At 50.8% G+C, this 27,303-nt stretch overlaps 2 protein-coding genes across 4 annotated transcripts in view; one reads left to right on the top strand and one right to left on the bottom strand.

Moving 5' to 3' along the window:
- The first annotated feature begins 77 nt into the window (after positions 1 to 77).
- On the top strand, positions 78 to 18,863 carry prune2 (prune homolog 2 with BCH domain). 3 transcript variants are annotated; one of them, XM_030084538.1, is made up of 11 exons: positions 78 to 229; positions 2,058 to 2,124; positions 2,198 to 2,398; positions 2,728 to 2,901; positions 12,739 to 12,841; positions 15,590 to 15,721; positions 15,838 to 15,924; positions 16,452 to 16,550; positions 16,626 to 16,664; positions 18,033 to 18,098; positions 18,224 to 18,863. In XM_030084538.1, exons 2-11 carry the CDS (start codon positions 2,070 to 2,072, stop codon positions 18,258 to 18,260), a joined length of 993 nt encoding a protein of 330 aa, XP_029940398.1. In that variant the 5' UTR covers positions 78 to 229; positions 2,058 to 2,069; the 3' UTR covers positions 18,261 to 18,863. The 3 variants fall into 3 exon arrangements, with proteins under 3 accessions (XP_029940398.1, XP_029940396.1, XP_029940397.1); XM_030084536.1 differs by having other exon boundaries at positions 18,221 to 18,863; XM_030084537.1 differs by lacking the exon at positions 78 to 229 and adding an exon at positions 1,263 to 1,279 and having other exon boundaries at positions 18,221 to 18,863.
- A 2,951-nt stretch (positions 18,864 to 21,814) lies between these two features.
- Positions 21,815 to 27,303, bottom strand: part of pcsk5a (proprotein convertase subtilisin/kexin type 5a) — a 58,114-nt gene continuing 52,625 nt past the window's right edge. The window contains exons 35-37 of the mRNA XM_030085552.1: positions 26,104 to 26,204; positions 25,364 to 25,559; positions 21,815 to 22,257 (exon numbers count right to left, since the gene is read on the bottom strand). Coding sequence (XP_029941412.1) covers positions 21,815 to 22,257; positions 25,364 to 25,559; positions 26,104 to 26,204 — 740 coding nt within the window. The remainder of the gene's footprint in view (positions 22,258 to 25,363; positions 25,560 to 26,103; positions 26,205 to 27,303) is intronic.

Below are 27,303 nucleotides of genomic sequence, written 5' to 3'. Positions count from 1 at the left end.
CTGGTTCAGGAAGCAGTGCTGTGCTTGCAGCAGGTGATCGCCCTTATTTGGTAAGAGTCCTGGTCATGTGACCACAAGATGGCGGAGCTGTGAGCGGTGTGTGAGCTGAGCATCTCCACCAGAGGCGGCGAGCAGGACGCAGGCGGGAGGACGAGGACGCCGCCGAGGACAGGAGCTCCATCCATGATCTGAGGCGCAGCAGGACGGAGACACGCCAGCCCCAGCAGAGGTAACAGGAGGGAGAGGAGGTGCTGTCCTGTTCTCTCCAGACAGGAAGCTGGAGGAGGGGGGGGGGCTGTCAACAGCACCCTGATCCGCCGCTCTGAAGCAGCTCCAGCATCCTCCACAACATTACCTGCTTTTATTGTTGTGCAGCGCAGGGCTGTGTATCACTGTTTATCTGTGGAGGAGGGGGATGGAGGGGGAGGGGAGGGCAGGGGAGGGGAGGGGAGGGCGACGGGGATGGAGGGGATGGGGAGGGGAGGGGGAGGGGAGGGAGCACTGAATCGTCAGCATGGCAGTCATCTCCACGGTGCAGGAATAAACCCCTCAGCTCCTCTCCTCCCCCACAGCTGCTGCCACAGCGCTAACACGACGCTTCCTCCCTGTTTTCCCGTTCCTCAAATCCAGGAGGAGCGAGGAGCGAGGACGCTTCTTCTTTCAGGGGAGATGGGGAGATGGGGGGGAGGGGGGGGGGGAGGGTGACTCACCATGAATTTACATTTCTGTCCAATCTGTGTTCATGTGTTCAGCCAAGTGTGCTGGCATTGGCTTTGAATCAGCACTACAGGAGGAGGAAGAGGAGGAGGAGGAGGAGGAGGAAGAGGAGGAGGAAGAGGAGGAGGAGGAAGAGGAGGAGGAGGAGGAGGAGGAGGAAGAGGAGGAGGAGGAAGAGGAGGAGGAGGAAGAGGAAGAGGAAGAGGAGGAGGAGGAAGAGGAGGAGGAGGAAGAGGAGGAGGAGGAAGAGGAAGAGGAAGAGGAGGAGGAGGAGGAAGAGGAGGAGGAGGAGGAGGAAGAGGAGGAGGAGGAAGAGGAGGAGGAGGAGGAGCTGTCATGATGTAACAGGCAGTGTTCCTCCTCCTCTTCCCCCGTTCAAAGTATTCACAGGGGAAAATGACCTTTGGCCTCAGAGCTCTCCCTGGAGCCCCCCCCCTCGCTGCCCTGGCTCAGAGCGATGGGCTTCATTAGTGGCGTTCCGGCGGGACACGTGTTAACGGCGTGCTGGCGCCCGGGGACGCCTTGTTTTCGTGCTTTGTAGTGGAGGCGACCTTTGACACCGGTGAGGAGCTCAGACTGCAGCTGTGTCCACCTCTTACCTCTGAGCCTGAGCTGCTGAAGGCTTTAATGTAGCATGTAGCATGATCTAAAGTACCAAGTGAAACTAATTTCAAGCTAATGCTAGTGAGCTAGCCTTCATTTCCAGGCTAATGCTAGTGAGCTAGCCTTCATTTCCAGGCTAATGCTAGTGAGCTAGCCTTCACTTCCAGGCTAATGCTGGTGAGCTAGCCTTCATTTGCAGGCTAATGCTAGTGAGCTAGCCTTCATTTCCAGGCTAATGCTAGTGAGCTAGCCTTCATTTCCAGGCTAATGCTAGTGAGCTAGCCTTCACTTCCAGGCTAATGCTGGTGAGCTAGCCTTCACTTCCAGGCTAATGCTGGTGAGCTAGCCTTCATGGCAGGTCACTGGTGTCTCAGCTCCTGTCGGGGTTTTGTTGTGTTGAACTCTGAAGAAATCAGTTGAAAAGTCAATGTTTTCTCTGAATGTTTCTTTTCCCATTTTCTTAGTGTTTAGGTCGGGTTGAAGCCTCTTGTATGCTGGTTTTGGCCCACGGGCCTTATGTTTGACACCCCTGCTTTATACAGGGGTGAAGTCCATATTTTTCTCTCATCATGGGAAAAAAAACACTTCCATGATGTTGTGTTGAAGTCCAGAAGCGGTAAACCTGAGGAGAGGTGATATATTATGTGTTGTTGAGGGAAAGGTTGGTTTGCTGTGATCCCAGCCTCCAGCCTCAGATCAGCTGACAGTCTCTGACGCCCGTCTTTGTGTCCTGGCAGGTCGTCCTGCGGATGGACCTGCCGTCAGAGAGCACCATGAGCTCTGAGGGGGGCGAAGGCAGACCAGGTCAGACCCGAGCGGCAGGCGGCGAGCCGTGGGGAGACGGAGCGAGCTTCTAACCCTGCTGAATCTCCCGCAGTGCCTCCCACCTCGCTGCCTCTGCAGGGAGGGGGCACCCAGAGGAAGAAGCTGTCGGCGCCTCGCATCAGCCTGTCACTGGACCAGAGCGAGGACGACTTGGGGGAGACGCCCGATGACCTGGACATCAATGTGGACGACCTGGACACCCCCGAGGAGGGGGATTACCTGGACTACACCGACCACGAGACGGACTGGGAAGGTGGGTGGAGCCGAGCGCGGGGGGGTCGCCATGGGGCGGAGCTCAGATCAAACAGATTACCTGATTAGCTGCTCTCATGAAGTGGAAGATGAAGACCATGGGAACGACGTAGTCGAGGCGAGGCCCGTTTATTTCAATAGCATCTTCAATACGACTGAAACTGAAGCCAGAACTGATCATATCAGCGGTTCTCGAACTGCGTTCAGCTCAGCTGATGCAGCTAAAACACTCTTTTGGTCTTCTGCTGCATTCATGCACCTGAGTCCGGGAGCTCAGGAGATGCAGGAGATGAATGTCAGAGACGTTGACTCCTGCATGACCCCCTGCAGACCCGGCGGCGGCCAGCAGGAGCGGGCCCGGCGAGGCCTACACCATCCCCACCTACAGCGCCGAGGAGGAGCGGCAGGACGGCAAGCTGTGGAGGGCGGTGATCATCGGCGAGCAGGAGCACCGCATCAACATGCAGATCATCCAGCCCTACATGAGGGTCATCTCCCACGGGGGTGAGCGGCCGGGGGGGCGGGGGGCGGGGTTCACCTCATCTCACTCCATTTTCAAGTGAAAATGCAAAACTGACAGCAGTTTTGTTTTTCCAACTTTTTATTAGATCTTGTCTTGTCTGAAGAAAAAAAACCACACACACACACACACACACACACACACACACACACACACACACACACACACACACACACACACACCACACACACACACACACCACCTCTTCTCATTATGTCTATAACTCTCAATCTTGCCAGTTTGTCCCCGTCACTGGAGGACAGTAGCATACGGATGTCCCCCGGTCTCCTGAACTCTGCCCCCGACATTAGACTTGACCTTTTCTCTCTGGAGATGGAGCATGACCTCCTTCAACCTCCTGATATTACAGGAAGGTTTACAGCTCCTCCAGTCAGAGAGAGTGAGGCGGCGAGCTAACGGGCCGATGAGGGGTTTCCTGTTCAGACAGCAGCTCTGCTCTGAGAGACGGTCTCAGCCTGAAGGCTTCATTCAGAGGCTCAGAGACGCCGTCCCAGGGTCCACGACCTGTGGAGACCAGGCTGTTTTGCACTGATCACCGCCTGTTTGCAGGTCTGGTAAATTTTAGCCAGTTTAGTTTATAAATTAAACCGTATGAGCCCATAGTCCAAAAAAGGTTCATTGATCTTCCAAGTTATAATCCAAGATACGTCACAACAACATCACGTGACAAACACTCTGAAGAGGACAGCTGACAGCTGCCGAAACCGTCAGGTAAATAACAAAATACCACTCTAGTCTTTGGAAAAGAACCTTTGTTTTGGCGAATGAGCCCATGTCTGGAGCAGGCAGATGAGACATGTTTGGCTAAGAACCATCTGTTGTGTGAGAACGAGGGGCGTCCGGCTCCTCTTTCCATTGTGACCCGAAGCCATCCATTATCTCAACAATCATTTCATAAATCTGAGAAATTATTCCCTTTGTATCAGCATCAAGAGACACCAATGTATCATCCGGGAGCTTGTTGTGAAAAGAGTTATATCATTTTCTGACAAAATCCCTCAGCTGCAAATACAGAAAGAAATGAGCAAAGATAGCTTTTAGTAAGCAAGAAGCTGTTCAAAGAATGCAAACATCCCCTCCACAAAGACATGGTTGATAAACTGTATCGCACTGGGAAGGCCTGCTCGGTCACAGTAAAGCGATGGTTCGACCAGCTGGTTCCGGTACACAGGGCCCTCCTGACCGGGAACCAGATTCTCAGTGTACTGGGTAACACTGGATGCCTACAGAGACTTGAACAGCTGAGGAAACTGGAGAGTGAGTGGGGAAGTTGTGGGACTTCATCCTGGCAGGTTACCTTCAGACCAGCTCTGGAACCAGAATATCACTTTTTCAACACTACTTGCTCAGTAGTAATGCTGACGATTAGGCATACCACTCCTCCCTCTCCCTTTGACCTTTCCAGAAAGCATCTGTTCATGTGTGGGTGCTTGTTGTTCCATATAAAGTCTGAACGAATTTTGTCAACAGCAGCAAATTGCTTCTTTGGAACTAATCTGCAATGCACCTGCTCGATTGGAGGAGGTAGATTGAGTTTAAGAAAACAGGTGAAGAATCTGAGAACTGCCACGCCAAGATATTTAAAGTGGGAGATCACTCTCCTGGGCAGGAACACAGACGGGGACACATTTTGAGCTGCAGAGTTCACTCTTTTTCAGATTCAGTTTCTAACCAGACACTCTCCCGAACGGACAATTTAGATAAGATGGGTGGAAATGATGATATAGGATTGTTAACAAGTAGAAGATCATCTGCAGATAAAGCCACCTTATATCCAACTATGTCCTCCACTTATTTCCTCAAACGCATCGCACTGTTGCAGTGAGACGGCGAGTGGTTCAAGAACCAGATGGAATAGTACCGTGGAGATGGGGCACCCCGCCTGTCCCTCTGGTCAGGGGAAAACATTTGATCATTCATCATTCAGGAAAGCAGGTCTCCACAAACTCTGCTCGCAGTGGAGGAGGGAAGCTGCTGATCTCAGCTGGGCATTTTATCAGATGGTGGAAGGAATACTTCAAGGACCTCCTCAATCCCATCGCCACGTTTACCATCCAAACTGAAGTCACTGAGGTGGTTGGTCAGCTCCTTGGTCTCAAGGCACCGGGGTGGACAAGATTTTCACTAAGTACCTTCAGTCTCTGGATGTGCAGGGACTGTCTTGACACGTCTGTAACATCGTGTGGCGGTCGGAGACAGAACCTCTGGATTGGCAGACCAGGGTGGTGGTTCCCTGCTTTAAAAAGGGGAACCAGAGGATGTGCTCCAACTATAGGGCGTTCACACCCCTCAGCCTCCCTGGGAAAGTCTGTTCTAGGGTCCTGGAGAGGAGGATTTCATTGATAGTTGAACCTTGGATCCAGGAGGAATGATGCCGTTTTCGTCCTGATCGCGGAACACTTTACCAGCTCTAGACCTTCCATACGGGGCTCGAGGGTTCATGGGAGTTCACCCAACCAGTCCATGTGTTTTGTGGATTTGGAGAAGTCATTCGATTGCGTCCCTCATGGTATCCTGTTGGGAGTGCTTTGGGAATGCGAAGTCCTGGGCCCCTTGTTAAGGGCAGTCTGGTCTCCTGTCAGACCGAAGCAGGAGTCTGGTCTGTATTACCGGAAGTTAAGTCGGACCCATTCCAAATGCATGTTGGACTTCGGCAGGGCTGCCCTTTGTTACCGGTTGTGTTCAGAATTTTTATGGACAGAATTTCTAAGCACAGTCGGGGACCAGAGGGGGTGGGGTTAAAGGATCAGGGGCTGGAGAGGTTCCGGTTCAGGGACCAGGGATCGGAGGGGGTCTGGTTCAGGGATTGCATCTCTGCCTTTTGCAGATGATGATGTCTTGTTGGCTTCATAGAACATGGACCATCATGCACTGGGGCGGTTTCTACCCTAGTGTAAAGCGATGGGGATGAGGATCAGTACCTCCAAATCCGAGGTCATGGGCCTGGACCAGAAGAAGGTGGCTTGCCCTCTCCAGGTCGGTGGAGAGACTCTGGCCCAAGTGGAGGAGTTCAAGTATCTTGGGGCTCATGAGTGGGGGATGGATGGAGGTGAGATTGACAGACGGATTGGTGCAGCAGTGATGCAGTCGTATCAGTTCGTTGTGGTGAAGATGGAGCTAAACTGAAAGGAGAGGCTCTGGATTTACTGGCCAGTCTACGTTCCCACCCTGACCTCTGGCCTTGAGCTCTGGGTCAAGACCTCCTCCACTTCCAGAGGAGCAGCTGAGGTGGCTCTAATATCTGTTTAGGACGCCTCCTGGACACCTTCCTGGGGAGGAGTTCTGGACATGTCCCACCAGGAAAAAGCCCTGGGAAGACCCAAGATACTCTGGAGAGACTGTCTCTCAGTTGGCCTCGGAACACCTCGAGATTCCCCAGATGAACTGGAGGAAGAGTCTGGAGACAGGAAGTCTGGACATCCCTGCTTGGACTGCTGCCCCAGCAACTCGGTTCCTGATAGACGGTTGGTAATGGTTGAGTCATTCGGCCAGTGGGGCCAGTGGGGCAGCTTCACCCAAGAAATACAATTTTGCCCAAGACCAAAGTTCTTCAACGTTTTCATAAGGAAACTCCGTTCGGCCTGATGAAAAGCTTTTTCTGCATCCATGGACATTCAGGCTTAGCGGTGTCTCTCTGGGGGTATTTGACATTAAAAGCCAGTGAGTTTTGAAAAAGGAATATCTCTCTTGGATAAATCCTGTTTGGTCTGGAGATACAAACATGGGGGAGCACCTTCTCTAACAGTCTAGCAAGACCTTTATAATGACCACTGGGGAATGAAATTGGTCATTAAGACTCACAGAGCAACATGCCATTATGTCTTTAGGTAGCAGACATATGGAAGCTTGTCTCTGCGTAGCTGCAACTGACCGGCCTTCTGATAACACCTCAGGGAACGTAACCAGCAGCAACGATAAATTCAGACCTGAACCCATCAGGTCCGCGAGCTTTTCCGGACTGCAGACTTTCACCTCCTGAAGCTCTCCTGATGATAAGGGGCAGTCAGTACAGCTAGATCAGCTTCATCCAACTGTGGAACATTTGGATCTTCAAACAAGAGTCAGTCAGTCTTGAATTACTGTCACTCTCTGAAAGTGCAAAGTTTTGGGGAAAATTGTAAGACTGGTTAGATGACCGTGGTCCATGCTGACAGAACCTGCAGAGGTCTTGGTTTGTGTAGTTTGCCTTGAGATGAGGGACTGACGATCCCGGTGGTCCAGGAGTTCACTAGTCTCCATATTCATGCCTGTAGGAGCAGCTGCTCTGCTCTGACAGTGGAGGCGAACCTGTTCTTGGTCCGGCTCAGGGGTTGAGACATGGGTTACCGTCTGTCTGCCTCTGCTATATCATTGCACAGCGCTTTTACTTTGGAAACATTCTCTCTTTTATGATGAGCACCGTTACTAATGATATGGCCACACAGGAATGCCTTCAGAGTCTCCCACTGGACACCCCAAGATTCATCTGTCTGAGTTAGTCTCCCTAAAAGCTGCTTTGACCATTGTAAAATGAACAAACGTAGATTCTGATCTGATCAGGCTGTAGGGCACGGATTGGTTCAAGGGACAAGGGGGCGTGGTCAGAGATTACAACAGTCATCTGCACATTCAAACAATATTATTAAAGATGAAATCCTTCAAGTGTGGACAGTTAAATCTCTCGAATCTATGAAAATAATGATAAAGATATCTTAAAACTGATGAAAATTACATATACGAGGGGGTACCCAAAAAAAAACGGAATTTGGTCAGAAAACAATAATAACAATGAGTTCCGACTTCTGGCCGACAGATGTGCTGCAGGTAAGCCTCATGCACATCTGTGAGAAATCTGAGCTCCCAGAGTGACACTGACGCCTGTCAGGAGCTATTTATAGCAACAGAGTGCAGCTGCGGTCTGCGATTTTTCCCAAAATGGCGACATTAACCGGAAAGCCAGAGCAGCGCGTAAACATTAAATTCTGCTTTTTGCTGGGAAAAAACAGCAGCAGAAACACTCAGCTTGTTGCAGCAAGCCTACAGGATGCTGCTCTGGGGAAGACTCAGGTCCAGGAGTGGTCCGGGGGTCTGAGAAGGGCCAGATGTCGGCGCGTCAGGTCCGCTCAGCGTGAAAACAATGCTGAGCTGCTTCTTGGCTGTCCAGGGTCTCGTCCACAGCAAGTCTGTCCCTCCAGGTCAGACTGTAAACCAGGACTACTACAGGAAGTCCTCAGACGCTCCGTGAGGATGTGAGGAGGAAGCAGAGCGTCGTGGCGGAGTGGAGCCGGTTGATCCACCACCACAGAGCGCCAGCGGACACGGCGCTGCGCCTCACGCCGTTTCTGGAGGAGAATGAGATGAATCTCCTCTCCCATCCGCCTGATTCTCCAGATGAAGCCTCCAGTGACTTTTTCTTGTTCCCCAAGTTGAAGAAGCAGCTGAAGGGACAGCGGTTTGCAGATGTGGAGGAGGGGACAGAAAAATCGCAGCCAGCAAAAAATGGCACTTTTACGCACGGGTCTGACGACGCATTGGTGAAGTGGGAGACACGGCTGGAGCGCTGCATTAATGCAGATGGAGATTATTTTGAAGTCGACGGTGGTGTTTTATTTTGAAATGTCATAAATAAAAAGTTATAATCAAATTCCGGTTTTTTTTGGGTACACCCTCGTATTTCACCATTTCTAGTTGAATGAATTCTCTGAATGCACTCTTAAAGGAATACTCCACCCAAAAAACGATTTGGCCTCATTTTCTACTCACCCTCATGCTGAGAAACACTCTGGAGCACTTTTTTGACGTTTCAAATGCAGTTGGAGATGTTTGGGGATTTTCGTGGTCAACAAACAGGGACCGACAGAGCCCGACAGAAAAAAACGGTCCATAAAATCCACAAAACGTTCCCATTTTCCTTCATGCTGCTCGTCCGCTGTAATCCAAGTGTCCTGAGCGCGTAACGTCCATAATTAATTCTTAACGAGGTCATTTAGTACATTTTAAGAGCCCAAACAGGGCACTCTCATACAGCTCAGGTGCATGTCTGCACGCGCACCCTGAACTACAGAAGCCGCGGAAGACCAAGCAACACGCTTGTGCCCTTTCAGCAGGACACCGAATTCAAAGCTTTAAAACAGCAGCCAATCACTTTTGTGATTGTCCACAGCTCGGTCACTCACAGCAGAATATAAACAGGGGAACTTCTTCTTCTACGCTTGCAATTTAGAAAAGTAGTCGCTGAAAGCGCGCAAGCATCCGGCTTGGTCTGCCGCGGCTTCCGTAGTTCAGGGTGCGCACGCAGACATGCAATGAAGCTGTATGAGAGTGCCCTGTTTGGGCTCTTAAAATGTACTAAATGACCTCGTTAAGAATTAATTATGGACGTTACGCGCTCAGGACACTTGGATTACAGCGGACGAGCAGTATGAAGGAAAATGGGAACGTTTTGTGGACTTTATGAACCGTTTTTCCTGTCGGGCTCTGTCGGTCCCTGTTTGTTGACAACGAAAATCCCCAAACATCTCCAACTGCATTTGAAACGTCAAAAAAGTGCTCCAGAGTGTTTCACAGCATGAGGGTGAGTAGAAAATGAGGCCAAATCGTTTTTTGGGTGGAGTATTCCTTTAAAGATTGCCTATGCCAGTGTTTTTCAACCACTGTGCCGCGGCACACTGGTGTGCCGTGAGATATTGTCAGGTGTGCCGTGGGAAATTATCAATTTTGTGTCTCTGAGGTCTCGCGCCTGGCAGAATGTAGTAGCTACTCTTCCATACCAGTAGGTGGCAGCAGCAGGTAGCTGCTGCTGGTGCTTGGCGCTTTGAGACAAGTGAATTAGTGATGCATGTATGCAGCGGCAGGTGGCATTGACGGTGGCATTGTGGATAGCAGGACGACGGTGAAAGCAATGGATAAGTTTTTGAAAAGGAAAAATGCGGACTCGGAACTGGACCCTGGACAAAATGTGGACCCAGATGAAGGCCCGAGTATGAGTGGAAGTCAAAAGAAAGCAAAGACAGTGACGTCCAGCAAAGGTTCCGGCACGAGGCAATACAACAAAAGCTATATTTGATTTGGATTTACTTTTACCGGAGATGCGACGGCACCAACTCCGTTGTGCTTAGTATGTGGTGAAAAGCTCTCCAACAGCGCCATGGTCCCAAGTAAGCTTAAACGCCATCTCCAAACAAAACACCCATCACTTCAAAACAAAAATGTGGAGTATTTTGTTCGCCTGCGTGACCATACGGAGAAACAGGCAACTTTCATGAGAAAAACTGCAAAAGTAAATGAGAGAGCCCTTAAAGCCAGCTACCACGTTGCTGAACTTGTGGCTAAATCAAAAAAGTCCCACACTGTGGCAGAACAATTAATACTTCCGGCCTGCAAAGCCATTGTAAATGAGATGCTCGGACCCGAAGCGGCAAAAGAAATAGCCAAAGTCCCTCTCTCAGATAACACAATTTCCAGACGTATTAATGAGATGTCTGCGGACATTGAAAGTGTGGTTATGGATAAGATCTGTGTCAGTAATAAATTTGCGTTGCAACTTGATGAATCCACTGATATAAGTGGACATGCTCAACTCTTGGCCACTGTGCGTTTTGTGGATGGGGACGCAATCAGAGAAAACTTTTTCTTCTGCAAGGCTTTGCCAGAAAAAACAACAGGAGAGGAAATTTTTCGGGTCACATCAGAATATCTGGAAAAAGGAGGACTGAAGTGGGAAAACTGCACGAGTGTCTGCACTGATGGAGCTGCAGCCATGGTAGGGCGCACCAAAGGCTTTGTAAACAGAGTGAAGGAAAAAAACCCAGATGTGAGCATTACGCTTTTTTTTTCATTACGGTTTTTTACACCACGAAGCCCTCGTAGCCAAGACTTTACCAGCAGACCTCGTTCCTGTGTTGGATGATGTTGTGCGCATGGTGAACTTTGTGAAGTTACGACCCGTGAAAAGTCGCATATTTGCAGCTTTGTGTGAGGAAATGGGAGCAGAGCATAAAGTCTTGCTGTTTCATACGGAGGTCCGATGGCTGTCGCGGGGCAAGGTGCTGGCCCGTGTGTATGAGCTGCGAGAGGAACTTAAGGTGTTTCTGACAAATGAGGGGTCCGATCACGCAAAGCTGCTTGCGAGTGATGAGTGGTGTGCAAGGCTGGCATACCTGGCAGATATTTTTCATCATCTGAATGAACTGAACACACGAATGCAAGGCCGAAATGAAAACCTGCTCACATGTACAGATAAAATCAATGGATTCCGTGCAAAGGTGCAACTCTGGCAGCAACATGTGGAAAGTGGCAATCTTGAAATGTTCCCACTCACCAGTAAATGGCAAGATGTTAATACTGTTGCACTGTGTGAGATAATAGTTAAACATTTGAAAATTCTTGAGGAGAAGATTTCATTTTATTTCTCCTCAGTCTCCACGGAGTGCCTTGACTGGATCAGGGACCCATTCAGCTCAGCATCAGCTGTTGGAAAGGACGTGACTTTACAGGAGCAGGAGGAACTAACTGAACTGAGACAAGATCGTGGTTTCAAGCTAAGTTTTGCTGATCTACCTTTGGACAGTTTTTGGTTGGCAGCTGCCAAGGAGTTCCCTCTGCTGGCCAACAAAGCTATTTTGACATTGCTCCCATTTTCCACAACATATCTGTGTGAGGTGAGCTTTTCAAGCCTGACTGCTGTCAAAACTAAAAACAGAGAAAGACTGAGAGCTGTGGAGGAAGAGCTTCGGGTGTGCCTTTCATCAATTCCTGCCAGGATATCAGCTCTGTGTTCATCCAAACAGGCCCAGGTTTCACACTGAGTGAGTATAAATATGAAAGATTATAAAATACTGTAACACTTATATTGTTAATATAAGCTTTTCACATTTTCAGCTGGTGGTGTGCCGCAGGATTTTTTCAATGGAAGAAATGTGCCTTGGCTCAAAAAAGGTTGAAAAACACTGGCCTATGCAACAGAAAAGGGACTAAATCTGTTGGATATATATACTAAAATAGATTAGCAGTACTTTATATTTTTCAAAGAGAAATGTACTGTTTGAGAGCAGTGACAGGGAACAGGAGCTTCTGGGCAAAAGGACACATTCAACTCTAATTACTGTTAAAACATGAAGAAATGCACAGTTTGATCACTTTAGAGATGCACAGATGGCTCGTTTTTCCATCCGCAACCGCTTCTTAAACTCTCCATCCGCCCGCTAGCCGCCCGCACCAACAATTTTTTATCAGTTTTCAAAACCAAACCCGCCCGCCATCCGCAGAATAGTGTTTAGGTGTATTGAAGAAGCCTCGGATATTAAAATGTTGCTTTTTTTTATTTGAGTGCTTCAACCGCAACCCGCCCGAATGTCATTAAAATCTTAATTTTTCGACACGTCATCCGCCGATCTGCGGTTACCCGCGGGTGCAACCGCAATCCGCAGCTTCCTCACAGAAAGAGGGTGTTTTCGAGGGTGAAGTGGTCCGGTCAGGAAGCATGGTGTGGCGTGGTCAGCAGGGCGACCACGCCACACAGACTCTGACATGAAAAACACCCGCAGGGGACCATCTGAAACTGAAACTTTCAGTTTGCTGTCTCATTAAAGCCACAAATCCTCACACCACAGACGCCAAAAAACACATTACTCGAGTGTTTTCATACTGAGAGAGGTTCTAACGTGTGGTGATGATTGAAGGTGTGGTTTCGTCTCCAGAGAACCACAACAGGAGAGACGAGGCCCCGAGGGAGAGCAGAAAGGAGGACAGGACTGAGACTGAGCGGCAGATGAATCCAGACATCCATCCAGTCTCACTCCTGTCCTCTGCATCTTTTCAAGGTTACTATGGAAACGGTGTCAACGCCATCATAGTGTTTGCGGCCTGTTTTCTGCCAGACAGCGACCGGGAGGACTACCATGAAATCATGGAGAACCTCTTTCTGTGAGTACCACACACACACACACACACACACACACACACACACACACACACACACACACACACACACACACACACACACACACACACACACACGCACGCACAGACAGTTCATCTGTGGCTCCATCAGGAGCCTGTTGCACTGAGATATCTTGTTCATCCTGGATGAACTAATCCAGGATCCGGTTGCTCTACAGTGGGACAGGGGGAAGTGAGATATGGTTTGACCTCAGTTACCATGGAAACGTATTTATTGGAGCTAGTCCGCTCTAGACCAGGACCAGGATTCACTCTGCCCCAGACCAGGACCAGGATTCACTCTGCTCTAGACCAGGACCAGGACCAGGATTCAGTCTACTCCAGACCGGACCAGGTGCAGGATTTATTCAATCTCATCTCTTTTTTTAGTCAGAAGTCCCACACATGGAGACCAATATTTGTTCCACTGCTCGTGACACATTGTTGACCTTTGAACTTCCCACTGACTGCTTCACTGACTGACAGTAATAAACATGGAGATTGGATTGTTGTTACAATGACTGTCAACTCTAAAACTACCAGGACCAGGACCAGGACCAGGACCAGGAGAACGGGGACTGCGAGTCATGACCCTCTGGAGGAGAACCTTGGCCTGGTTTTGCGTCTACTGAGCATGTGCAGTAGCAGCGTTTCCAGAGTCTGAGTGGACTGAAAAGTGTGTTTGAAAAGTTCCACCTTTGCATCTATTTCCAAAAAGTCCCGTTCTTAGCGCTTCAGAGCCGCGTTGTCAAGGAAACGGAGAGAAGACAAGCAAAGATCTGAGTGGTCACTTGTTCACCTTGAGTCCTCACAGTGGAAATGAGTGGAGACTAGGGCTGCACCGTTTAACGGTGCCTCAGTGGTACCGACCGAAAAACCTGGGTATATACTGGTACCGAACAAGAGCCGTGCGTACGGGTCTCAGTGTCGGTTCTTCAAGTGGCTGCACGGTCAATAAACATGTGCAGAAACGATGGTTCAGTTCTTCTCTTTTACTGAAAAACGCTGCATCGCATCATTGAACATATCACCACGTCTTACCGCTCTCACTCTTTCTAACAGCATGCAGAGAGAGCCTGCAGCCTCCTTCCTCTGTGGTGTCTGTGTAAAATAAGGTTGAACATGCAAACAGCACCCCTAGTGGCAGGAAGTGCAAATGCAGTCATGGCGTCGTCTGTGCGCCGTGAAGGCAGGAACCGAAAACAGGACCGTTCAGGAACCGGTACCGTACGTCAGGTATCGAAAAAGTACTGGTACCCGAAAAATATCTAACGGTACCCAGCCCTAGTGGAGACTGAAGCTCTCAGGGCCTGAGACGATGGAGGCAGGCCTCCAGACTCCCAGCAGACCACGAGGCGGACTGGCAGGCGAGGCAAAGCCCTCCTCAGACGGCTCCGGAGTCTCCGGTCGGCGGCGGTGTGGACAGGAGCAGACTGGGACAAAAGCAGTCGGATGACAGAACGCATTCATCGGCCGAGGACGCCGCGCCCGGCGCCGCCAAGGCTGTCGGATGAAGTGACACAGACGGAGTGAGATCTGGTTTTGCCCAGACCTCCTCCAGACCCCCTCCGGGGCGGCGGGATCCGAGGAGGCTGGCGGGCCGGCCCGGCTGCTGGACCCAGATGAAGGGATGGAAGCTGCAGTGTCTGCACCACGTGGTGCCAGATGGCTGCTGGTGCGAATCCCGGACGGGGGCCAACGGGACCACGGCTCGATGTCAGCAGGAGGCGCTCGCGTCAGAAACACACCGCTCATCCTCAGGACCGGTCCAACAGCTGGACCCAGAGACACACCAGTTCAGGAGGAGCTGGCTGAGGATGCTGACAACGGAGGGAGGGGGGGGCAGGAGGAGCCAGGGGAGGGGCAAGAGGAGCAGGAGGGGGAGGGGCAAAAGTGGAGAAAGAGATGATAGTTTCCGTGGTTCAAATCAGAGTTGGATTTCAGAAACAGGTAGACTGTGAGGCAGCTGCTGGGGTGATGAACGGAGACGTTCAGAGGAGAGATTTCATGGCTCTTTAATCTTCACTTTTTCAACTCCCGGTCAGACTGGCCTGTCCCCCGTCCTCCCCGTCAGCACGGAGCTTCAGCTGGAGGTTGCCGCTGTGTTTCGCCACATGAGGCCCTCAGGGGATCGTCCTGACGCCACCGGCATCCAGCTGCAGAGGAACCTCCGTTTACTCCTCGCTTCACGTGAACACTGACAGGAGCAGAGAAGCTTTACGTTCACACAGCAGAACAGCGTCTGTCTACAGAGAAATCACCAAAAGCGAAGGAATTTTACCGACTAAAGGATTTCTTTCCCTTGTTTCCATGGAGACAAGGTGATTTTAAAAAGTTGCGTTGTCAGTGACCTGGATGCACCGTTGTTGTGTAAACAGACTCCAAAATGCTGTAAAAGTTTTCAGTTTTCACTCAGAAACACTGTTGTGTAAATGGGCTGGAACTTATTTGTTTGTTTGCCAAAGTATCATTTGTAAATATTGTGTAACTTTGAGAAATGAGCTGAAATGTTTTACAAACGTTTTACTAGACTGATTAAATGCGTGTTATTGTATTTACCAGGATAAACCTGGTGACCAGGTAGCAGCAGGCCTGTGATCTGTACCTTCTCATGGTGTGCAGTGATTGGTACTTTCACCTCATGGCTTGATTTTTCAAGTCTGTCTGTGTGCAGTTTGCATGTTGTGCCTGTGTTGGGACTGTGGCCCCGGTCAGACTGCGGTGTGTCTGCAGGTACGTGATCAGCACGCTGGAGCTGATGGTGGCCGAGGACTACATGATCGTGTACCTGAACGGAGCCACGCCTCACCGCAGGATGCCGGGCCTGGGCTGGCTGAAGAAGTGCTACCAGATGATCGACAGGAGGTCGGTCCGGCCCCCGTCCGGAGAGCGGCGGCACGCTGCCCCACCGCGCCACTCCGGAGGACGGAGGGACGGAACAGACGGGTGCGCCTAACCGTGAGATGTGTTTCCGTCTTCAGGCTCAGGAAGAACTTGAAGTCCTTCATCATTCTGCACCCGTCGTGGTTCATCAGGACCATCCTGGCCATCACCAAGCCCTTCATCAGGTCGGTGGTCCCTGCAGTCTGCTGACAGGAGCGTCCTTCCCCCTGACTGCACCGGCCCCCTGCTGAGTCCACCTCTAGTGGAAAGGCTTAGACTGGGTTTAGTGATGTGAACCAGACTCTGCAGTCTTTAAGACGGGGAACGATGTGAAAACCCTTAAAGCAGGAAAAAAAGTCAAACAGACTCATTTGGTAAATGGAGACCAGGAAGATGGCACGGTGGACCAGTGGTTGACATGCCCATGGGTTTGATTCCAGATCAGACTGTGTTGACAGGTTATAGTGGGTGAAGTGGGTTAACCAGTTTACCAGTTAACCAGTCCTCACTGGGATAAACAGGCTGGTTTTAGTCTCATCCTGTTCATCAGGGACTCGGACCTCCCGGCGTTCTGGACTTTCAGCTCTTAGGCTTGTTTGTAAAAGTTTAAGGATAAAAGCTGTACTACGTAAAAGAGTGAGAGTGTCCTCCTCTTCCTCCTCCTCCTGCTCCTCCTCCTCCTCCTCCTCCTCTTCCTCCTCCTCCTCCTCAGCGCCAAGTTCAGCAGTAAGATAAAGTACGTGAACAGTCTGGACGAGCTGGAGCAGCTCATCCCCATGGACAGCATCCAGATCCCCGAGTGCATCCAGAGGTCAGTGAACGCATCGCCTCCACCTCCTCCAAGCCGCAGCTTCCTGTTTAACATGTTCTGACCTCTGACCTCCAGACTGGACCGGGAGCTGAAGGAGGCGGCAGAGAACTCAAAGTAAGAACGGAGAACCTCGCTGGCCCCCAGAGCTTCGTCACAGCTGCTCCTCTCCGTCGGTTTAACGATGGCCGGAGAGGGGGAGGCGGCTTGAAACCCCTGACTTTCCTCTCAGTCGTCATTCCAGTGGATCGATCACACCGATCTGGACTGTGTATTGATCACTGATCACACACACACACACACACACACACACACACACACACACACACACACACACACACACACACACACACACACACACACAGGTTCGTATTTCTATCCTTGTGGGGACCTTCCATTGACTCCCATTCATGTCTAACTCCTAACCCTGACCCTTACCCTAACCCTAACGTAACCCAGACCACAACACAGCCGAACCCTAAAGAAATGTTTTGACCTTTGACTTTTTTCAGTAACAACAACATGGTCAAGAAAACACTGTTTCTCCTACTGAGGACCAGAAAAAGGTCCCACAAGGCACGTCGTGCAGGTTTTCCTATCCTTGTGGGGACATTTGGTCCCCACAAGGATAGAAAAATGCACACACACACACACACACACACACACACACACACACACCAGCTCGGATCCATGCCTTACTGAGTTCACGCGACCTTTGTGTTTTTTGGGTCCATTTACACAGCACGCTGCTCGGAACCACTGAAAATAGAACTTTTAGTAAGCACTGAGTCTCAGTGTAAACAGAGGAAACACTGCTACTGCTCATGAGCACTACGGCTGCAGTAAACAGTGCTTCTGCTCATGCTCAGTAGATGGACAATAAGAACGTTTTCCTCCAGAGGGCCATGACTCCCAGTACAAATTCCCCCGGTCCTGGTTCTGGTCCAAGTCCCTGTTCCCCTGGTCCTGTTCCACATTCTGTGGTTTCTTTACTAAAACAAGCAGCAGCTCCAACTAGTGGACCAACATGCAAACTACATGACTAGAGTTTCAGCTGTTTCCATGGAAACATGGTTTTCTAAATGATGCCACAAAACTTTTCTGAAACCGTTCCCGAGTTTCAGTAGAAAAGTGGTGTGAACGTGTCTGAAGCGGCATGTTTAGGGTCAGTGAGGAGGTCTTCAGTCTCTAGACTCGCCTTGGCCCCACTCTGACCCTCATATCTCTAGAAAAGCTGCCACCTCTTCAGTCTCTGAGCTGGTGTCTTTCTGAGTGGAGATTCCAGCTAAAGCTTGTGCCTACCAGTCAGCCTGGTGACAGCGCCCACCGGTGGCCCCACAGATAAACTACACATGTTCAGGTTTCTTCCTTCTGACTGAGACTCTGATGAAACAAAAACTAACTTTTTTCTGAACCAGAAGTGTAATGCGTCTTAATGTTGACAGCAAACCCCTGTCAGACACCTCCTCTTCCTCTTTCTTCCAGAATGAATAGTTTCCTGCAGGGTGCGGAGCCGGCGGCAGCGGTGGCGGCGGCGACCAGCAGAACAGAGTGAGTCCTCTCCAGACATTTTGAAGCCACACGGAGGAGAGACGGCCTCATGTCAGCGGCGTGTCTCATCTGCGTTAACGCCCACGTCTCTAATGTCAGTGGTTGTACTTCTGTGTCTGCAGCAGACCGAACGGCGCCGGCGCCAGCGCCAGCAGCTCCTAGAGCCAAGCACTGTCCTCCTGAGGGCTCATCTGGAGGCCGGACACCGTTGTAGCTGGTGTGTGTGTGTGTGTGTGTGTGGGTGTGGGTGTGTGTGTGTGTGTGTGTGGGTGGGGGGTCCTGCTGTGGCGATCACAGGTCTGTGGTCACCTGATGCTCAGCAGCATCCTTCATTCTAGGATAGAAACCAACAGTTACACAGCAGTGACTGCAAACCCCCGGCTGTAGTCCCAGTGTTGTAGCGGTGTGCATGAGAAGCAGTCAAGCAATAACCTCACCTCTTCTCCTGATGACACTGAGTTCACATCACCGACGAGCAGCACAAGATGAGGCCAAAAACCCACCAAGCAAGCCCTCGTGCCATACATGATCAACTGACTATTCTCTAACTGCAGCGGTGTGTTTGTGTGTGTGTGTGTGTGTGTGTGTGTGTGTGTGTGTGTGTGTGTGTGTGTGTGTGTGTGTGTGTTTGTGCGTGTGTGTGTGTGTCTGTGTGTGTGTGTGTACTTGAAGTTCAGCTGGATGATCAGGACTAAACCTCACATGGGAACAATGATGGGATCTCTGTAAAGCACAACATCATATCTGTGTGTGTGTGTGTGTGTGTCTTTGTGCATCAGTGCATGTCCCATCATTAGGTATTGGATCACTGTCTACTAATCCAATAAAGCAGACTGAGCTCTGACCCGGGCTCTGAGTGGTGTCTGGGGTGTTGGGTGTGTTCACTCTGAAACTGTCCATGTTGTATTCAGACAAAGCATTTCAGCTGGAAGCCTGATGACAGTGTTCAGACCTGAACCAATACTGTATGTGTTGCTCCGAGACTCTTCTCAGTTGCTGAGACCATTTATATGACGTTCCAACTTTTAAAGGGTAGAAACGTGGCCTGACCGGTTCATCAGCCGAAAGCAAAGCTGCCTCTTCACCACGACACACCGATACGACGGCACCGATCCACCTGTCAGTCTCACCTCCATCCTTCCTCCACTCATAAACAAAACCCCAAGACACTTGAACTCCTCCACCGACCTGGAGAGGGCAGACCACCTTCTTCTGGTCGTGAACCTTGTTGGCTCCGTCAATTCTCAGCCTCGCTGGTAGTGTCCAACAGAAGGGACAGGCCCATACAGTTGACACGAACTTGGCCACAGGAGTTGCCGGAAGGTGCCGCAGTGCGAGGTCCAACCGCCTTCGAGGCTCCACTCCGGATGCTTCGGGGGGGGAGTCTCCCTCCCTTAGCCTTTGTCACTCCCATGATGACCACAAGGCAGTGCTGCTATTTTGCCCATAGCTGGGGGTTACGACATGCCGAGAACCAAAAACCTCTCGATTGTAAGCCCTTACGGCAGCCCTTACTTCCGGTGTCCACCACTGGGTTCGGGGGCTGCAGCACCGGAGACCTTATGACCACAGCTCTGAGCAGCTGCTTCAGCAATGGAGGTGGAGAACATGGTCCACTGGGACTTGATGTCCCCAGCCTCCCTCGGGACATGAGAGAAGCTCTCCCGGAGGTGGGAGTTAAAAACCCTGCTGACAGAGGGTTCCACCAGACGTTCCCAGCAGACCCTCACAACACGTTTGGGTCTGCCAAGTCTGTCCGGTTTCCTCCTCCGCCAGAGAATTCAACTCACCACCAGGTGGATATCGGTCCACAGCTCTGCTCCTCTCTTCACCCGAGTGTCCAAAACATGAGGTCAGAGGTCAGATGACACGACAACAAAGTCGATCATCAACCTCCGCCCTAGGGTGTCCTGGTTCCAAGTGGTCTTATGGACCCCCCTGTGCTCCAACATGGTGTTTGTTATGGACAAACTGTGACTAGCACAGAAGTCCAATAACAGAACACCACTCGGGTTCAGATCGGGGAGGCCGTGCGATCCAATCATCCCCTTCCAGGTCTCACTGTCGCTGCCCATGTGGAAGTCCCCCAGTAGAACAATGGAGTCCCCAGTCGGAGCACTGTCCAGCACCCCTCCCAGGGACTCCAAGAAGGCCGGGTACTCTGCTCTGCTGTTCGGCCCGTAAGCCGAGACAACAGTGAGGTACCTGTCCCCGACCCGGAGGACCAGGGACCAGACCCTCTGGTTCACTGGGGTGAACTCCAACACATGGCGCTGAGCTGTGGGGCTACAAGCAAACCCACTCCAGCCCGCCGCCTCTCACCGCGGGCAACGCCAGAGCAGTGGAGAGTCCAGCCCTTCTCCAGAGGAGGGTTCCAGAGCCCAGGCTGTGTGGAGGTGAGTCAGACTATATCTAGCCGGTACCTCTCAACCTCCCTCACAAGCTCGGGCTCCTTCCCCCCCAACGAGGGGACAGTCCATGTCCCTACAGCCAGTCTCTGTGTCCGGGGATCAGGTCGCCGGGCACCCTGCCGTCGGCTGCCACCCAATCCACACTGCACTCTACGGTTCCCTCGGCGGGTGGTGAGCCCACCGGAGGTCAGGTCCACGTCACCCCTTCTGGCTGAGCCCAGCTGGGCCCCGTGGGCAAAGGCCCGGCCACCAGCCGCTCGCATCCGCTCGCATGCCAGCCCCAACCCCGGGCCTGGCTCCAGGGTGGGGCCCCGGCTGCACCATACCGGGAAACGTAACAAGCTTAGTTTTTCTCCTTCTCATAATGGTTTTTGAACGGCTGTCAGTCTGGCCCGTCACCCAGGACCTGTTTGCTATGGGGGGCCCTACCAGAGGCCTAAAGCCCCCGACGACATAGCTCCTGGGATCATACCAGCATGATGAGGTGGCAGTTCAGAGGGGAGCTCTTATTGCACAACTACCTGAACTGAAATACATGCACTGATCTGTGTGGCATCCATATTTACTCCTGTGAACAGTGCGTTCGCCTCAACCCCCGCCTCAGAAACAGAAAAAAGCAAAATAAACTCTAATACTCATGAAAACCTAACTATGTATGTGATTCATTTTCTATAAAGACACTATAACAGAGTAGACTAAAAGCTTCAACATTGATACACATCGCCCCGAGGAGCTTAGTAGCAATTCCACCAATCAGTGATGAACATTATGAATGAATGACATGAAATTAAACCAATCAGCACCGTGTAATGGCTGTAGCTTTGGGGAATTTAAGGTCATCCCCTGCTACCTGATTTATAAACGCACTGGGACTGAAGAATCATGAAGCGGAGAACTTTACACATTTACCACCAGGGCTGTTCACAGTTTTTTTGGCACATGCGCTCATTGTCTGGCTGTGTCTTGTTCTGATGGACGACAGTGGGAATGATAATGCAAAAATATCAGATCTCAGCAAGAAAGAGTCAAGACTTCCTCCAGTCTCATGCCTTTTTTTTTTTTTAAAACACTTTATTCAAAGAGAAGAACAACAGCAATCAGACTTAAGCATCACTTAAAACACTTCAACAAGCAGAAAGAATAATATCAGGAATGAACCTGTGATGTCTTCTATATATTCAGGGGATCATCGTAAAGTGACAACACTGTGGAAACCACGCTTAACTGTGTGAACACATGGGCTGTCTTCATGTCTCCCTGTGGACGGACGGTGGTTGTGAAGTGGAGCTCCTCCCGGGTTCCTGCTCAGCGGAAGGCGTAGCTCTCGTCGTCGTACTCCAGCTCGTCCTCGTTGTCGTCCCCCAGCTGTCCGTAGCGGAACTTCCTGTACACGGTGCCGTCCTGGCCCATGTACACGATGTCCTCGTCCTCATCGTCCTCGTCGTCCTCGTTCCCCCGCCGCCGCTCGCCCAGGTCCACCAGCTGGGCCTCGCGGGAGGAGGAGCCGGCCCGGCCACCGTACGACGCCGTGGAGGCGGAGCTGTAGCCGCCGGAGCCCAGCTTCTCGTAGCCGCGCGGCGGGAGGTCCGACGGCCGGCTCTTGGAGCGCGAATGACGGACGAGGAAGACGACGGCCACCAGGCCCAGCGCCAGCAGCACGCAGGCCAGGATGAAGATGGTCAGGCTGCCTCGCTCCTCCTCGTCCTCCTCGTTCCTGAACGGCAGGTTGGTGCTGAGGATGCACTCTCCTGCAGGGAGGGGCGGAGTCAGACCACCGCCGCGTTTACTCAACATTCCTTCTGTTCAGAGAAGCTTCATGCTGATGTGTAAACATTGTGAACACAGCGTCATTAGCATGTTGAGCCACGTTCAGTTGCTGCTGGCTTTGTTTGCAATAGAAGCCACACACACCTGCTGCAGAGCACAATACACTCCTAACAGGAGAGAACACGGAGAGCAACACACTCCTAACATTAACTACGGAGAACACTCATATGGACAGACCACCAAGTTGGATTGTTGTTATGGTGACTGTGAAGTCTTTTGTGTGTGTGCGAGTGCGTGTGTGTGCATGTGTGTGTTTGTGTGTGCATGTGTGTGTTTGTGTGTGTGTGTCCTGTTCAGCATCGAAGCAGCAGAACGGAGGTTCTGGCTGCTGGAATATTCCAGACTCTTCAAGAGGAGCTTACAGAATATAAAGCTGTAAAGCTCCTCCTGATAATATGATTTCTGACTTTATTTCACTTATGTTCCATACTGGTCCAGGATACTGCTGGAGCTGACAGGGGGACAGGGAGACAGGAAGAGAGAGGGGAAAACAGAGGAAGAAAAACAGATTGGAGAGAAGAAATGAGGTTCATAGAACCGACCCTCCAGAACCTGAACAGAGAGAACAGAGAACATCCTGCGGACTGCAGTCAGAGGACACAGCTGCTAGTGATCTAGAACATGAAGCTGCGGATCCAGGTGTCAAATTACAGAGCCGGGCATCAGGAGAGACCTGATCCAGACAGCCATTAGTCTCACAGCCCACAAGACAACAAGGGGACTGAGTCTTCACCAGTGACTAAAGATCAGCCTGATCATGACCTCTGACCTCTGAGAAGACCAGAGGCAGGTCAAAGAGGCCCTCAGGGCCCAGACAATCAGCAGCAGCCCCCCCCCCCCCCCCCCCGAAGGAAGACATCCACTCACCGACCCCAAAGCGGACAGAGGAAGGCCTTAGCTGGGCCCACCAGCCACGTGACCCAGGACCCAGGGAGCCAAGACCGGCAGGCCCAGAGATCAGAGGTCCAAGGCCCCAAGAGCCCAAGACTTGACCCCCCCCCCCCCCCATATATGGTCGTGTTAGATGACCAGGTGTAACTAAAACTGAGGGGCGAGCCGCCAAAGGGTGCAGTGAATGAGGCCACTCTGATGGCCCCCCACCACACACATCATGATGAGCACACCTCACCTCCCAAGACCCTACATGTGAAGGGGGGGATGAGGGCTAGGGGGAAGAGAACATCCCTCCACAGGGCGGCCGGCTAGCGGCAGCAGCGCCCCCATGACCCCGGTGCCCCACGGTGCAGGACAAGCCAGGAGCGCCCCGTCGACCGTAGACAGAGAAACTCTGATACCAGATCAAAGAAGCACCCTCCATCAGGCATCAGGAGCAGTGAAGGCAAGGACAGACAGGGGGCAGCGGAAGAACCCAGACCCAGCCCCCCCTCCCCACAGGGCCCCCCCACCCCCATCAAAACCAAACACAAAGACACCCTCTTAGCGAAGCAGCCCAGACCCCGACCCCAAGACAGCGCCAACCACCCGCAGCCATCAGGCCCCCCCACCAACAACCGACCCCCAGAGTGGAGAGGCCCTCATCTTCCCCTGACATCGAGTGATGGAGCTGATCACAGGGGACCAGAGGGAACCAGATTCAGACGAGACATTGTCTCCAAGCTAATGTGATCTAATAAGAGATTCTTAAACTGCCTGTTGCTCAGATTACTCAGAGCTGCTGCACAGGGCGTCCATGCTCCACTTTAGGGAGAGGACTCAGCTCCACATCCTGCACCAGCAAACACACCCTCCACTGATCGAACTGTCAGTCCTGAAGATGAACACCGTCTGTGGAAAACAGCTGGTTGTGAGAGAAAAGTGGAAGTTTCATGAAGATTGCCACCTCCAAGCTTCCTTTCTTTACAGTCACTGCTGTGAAAATGCACCTCAGCTTTATTCTTGGGAACATTTTTAAATGAATTTAGTCCCTGTTCATAACTAATATAGTTCACATTAAAGTATAATGTGAGTCTGCAGAGCTGAGTTTACACAATTTCACCCTTTAGAGTCAGTGCAGAAAATTCTGTTGTGTGGAGACTTCAAATGGAAAGTGTGGCAGCATTTTGGTTCTCTGAAGTCGGAAAATGAAAATTTATCTTTAACTTTAAATTCAAGATTTGCTGTAAAATTCAACTAATTAGTTTTTCTTTGTTAGGTGTTTCTTTCACTGAAGAAAAGTAAATGAATTGTGCCTGAGTTGGTGCTCTCCAGTCAGTTACTGTACGACGTTTCATTTGAGGGAAGCTTTAAAGCTCGGGTTGGCGATCTGAATGAGATACATTTTTTTAAAATACTGGGTAAAATGATCTTTATGACCTGATGGGAAGCAATTCATAGCGTGTTCTTAAAATAGTTTGGAAAATATCCGCTATCTACAGCAGGAGTAAAACGGGACAAACAGCGACCAATCGTCTTGACGGGACACCTTTTTTTAAACCAATCAAATCCCTTCACCGTTCGACCTGCCCCCTGCGCGTACATGTCAGTGGCGTGCACTGACCCTGGTTCAGTGTGCGCGTAGAAGGACGGAGCGTCGTTGCAGAATGGCGGAGAAGAATGTTTGGGGGTTCACTCACCGGTGAGTGCGCCATAACTTGTCGTAGTGCAAATAAAGAAAAACGAAGAAACGAAGCGCTGAGGACAGGTTACGCCAGGGACGCACTGGACGCAGAAGCGCTGCACGCCGCAAACGTCTCCGCGTCTCCGCTCCCAACGGGAGCTCCTCCAATGGGGTGGGAGCTAGGCGGAGCCTTGGGGAGATGCTATGTTCATGCTACATGCTAGCTTTCCAACATTGCCAACCCTAGCTTTAAAAGAAGATAGAAAATATAACAGGAACAATGAAAAGGTTTCTGGAAAGTTTTCTAAAAAACAAAAAAACAAAAACGTCATGGTGGAACTGGTGTCATGAATGGTATCATGAGCAGCATTGAGTAGAATCAAACTCCTGGATCGCCCCATCTAAATCCAGTGGTGGATTTTCATGATGTGAATTTGGGACGGTCCTTCCAGGTCCGGTCTGCAGCTTACCTCGGGTCTCAGTGCAGTTACAGCATTCCTGCTGCTGCAGCCCCTCCTCCCCCTCCTCACGGTGGTGGCAGCAGAGCAGACAGCGCCCCCTGGCGTCCAGGATGGCCTGAGCAGGACACATGGTGCAGTTGTGGGGTCCGGAGCCCTGGCACTCCAGGCAGGAGGGGTGGCAGTCCTCACAGGAGTGACCTGAACCCTGAACCGGACGGGGGCAGGGCCACAGCCTTTCAATCCCAACCAAGAAGCCTGACGGAGGACGAGCTGCCTCGGACCACTGAGCAATACCTCCAGGGCCCGGTTACACGGCAAGGTTTCCAGTGAAAACCCAAAGTGTCTGTAATGTTATTTGTGTACGTTTACACGAAAACAGCGGTCAGAGTCACTGAAAACACAACTTTTTAAACGTTTTGGGAAACGCTCAGCTCCGACGCCGTGTAAACGAACCAAAACAACACTTCACTCACATCGCATTTAGTGTTACTGTCGTTGCCATGGAAACTGACATCTTACTTAGAACCCTGCCGTGTAAACATAAAACTTTTGTCAAACCGAAACGGTAAGATGATACGTTTTCACATGATTAGAAACAGGAACAGTCATTCTGTCTCTGGATGGAACTGAAGGTAGCAGCAGTCCTCAGTCCAAGAAGAAAATCACAACACAAAGATATCCACCAACTTCCAAACAACCGACAGAGCTCCACTCAGTGCAGACATCCACATGCTGACAGCAGCTCTTACCTTGGCTGCAGGGTACTGGCCCATATCACACATGGACTCACACCTTCCATCCGACAACTGGAATCCAGGAAAACACGAGTCACACGAGTGAGACACTTGTCCTGCAAATACACCAGAGGGAAATCTGGTCACTGCCAAGAACCTCAACTCCTGCTTTAACATGGAACCAACACAAGAACCGGAGACACCGTCCAGAGAGCCGTCCAGTCAGAGAGTTGCAACAATGGCCTTTTCAGATTTCACAAAACACTACACTGTATTGTTTATTTTGGCCGGTTAGCGGTCGTATTAACCCATCGGTGCCGTCAACATGCAGAACTGCAAACCAGCAGCAGCAGATGAAGCCACATGTGAGTGTGTGTTCACACTGTTACATGTCACAGTTTGCTGATGACCGTAGATTCTCTGCTAACCGTCCATATCTGTCCTCGCTCTACCAGCTGTCCGTCCACAAACTTCAGCTCTTCAGTAGGTTTCTCCTGCTGGGTGTTGGCATGAATATCCAGTTCACCATGTCACTGTTGTGGTGAAATGGTTGCTGTGACGGCCTCTGGCTTTGTCGACAGTACTGTAGTGTAACACTGAACGCAAAGTACACTCAGTGATGGAGCAGACATACTGAAAACTACACCACTTCAACTTTCATCTACTTATATAGAAATAAACAGGTTGGAGTAGGGCTGCACGATTTTGACAAAAAACCTAATTGCGATTTTTCTGACCAATAATGCGATTGCAAATCGATTTGCGATTTTCACATTTCATTCTTTCAAATGCAGAAAACAGCTGAAATTATGATCGAAAAAATTATTGTTGCTTTTACATAGTCTTGCTCAAGTTGTTGACACATAAAATTACACATAATGTAAACTAACCTGACAAAGCTTCAGGCAGCGGCAGCGAGACGCCACCGTGCTGTCTGCATCACGTTCGGAAAATAAAGAGTGCCTTGTTTTAATGAAATAAAAAACAAAATAATCAAAACCCAATGCTGTCAGAATTGTAATTCAATACTGGTCTTGCTTGCATGGGTCACAGAAAATTACTGAGACAACAGCAATTTGAAATAAATGGAAATTAAAAACCAGAACCGCAAATAGGCACCAATCAGAAACCAACTTCAACTCGGAAAACAACCCCCCCCCCCCCCCCCCCCAAAAAAAAAAAAAAAAAAAAAAACTCGCCAGCCTCTACAGATAA

This window comes from Salarias fasciatus (assembly GCF_902148845.1).
Source record: "Salarias fasciatus chromosome 7 unlocalized genomic scaffold, fSalaFa1.1 super_scaffold_4, whole genome shotgun sequence".
NCBI lineage: Eukaryota > Metazoa > Chordata > Actinopteri > Blenniiformes > Blenniidae > Salarias > Salarias fasciatus.
Note: the sequence above shows the minus strand (reverse complement) of the source record. Positions and strands in the feature narration are given on the sequence as shown.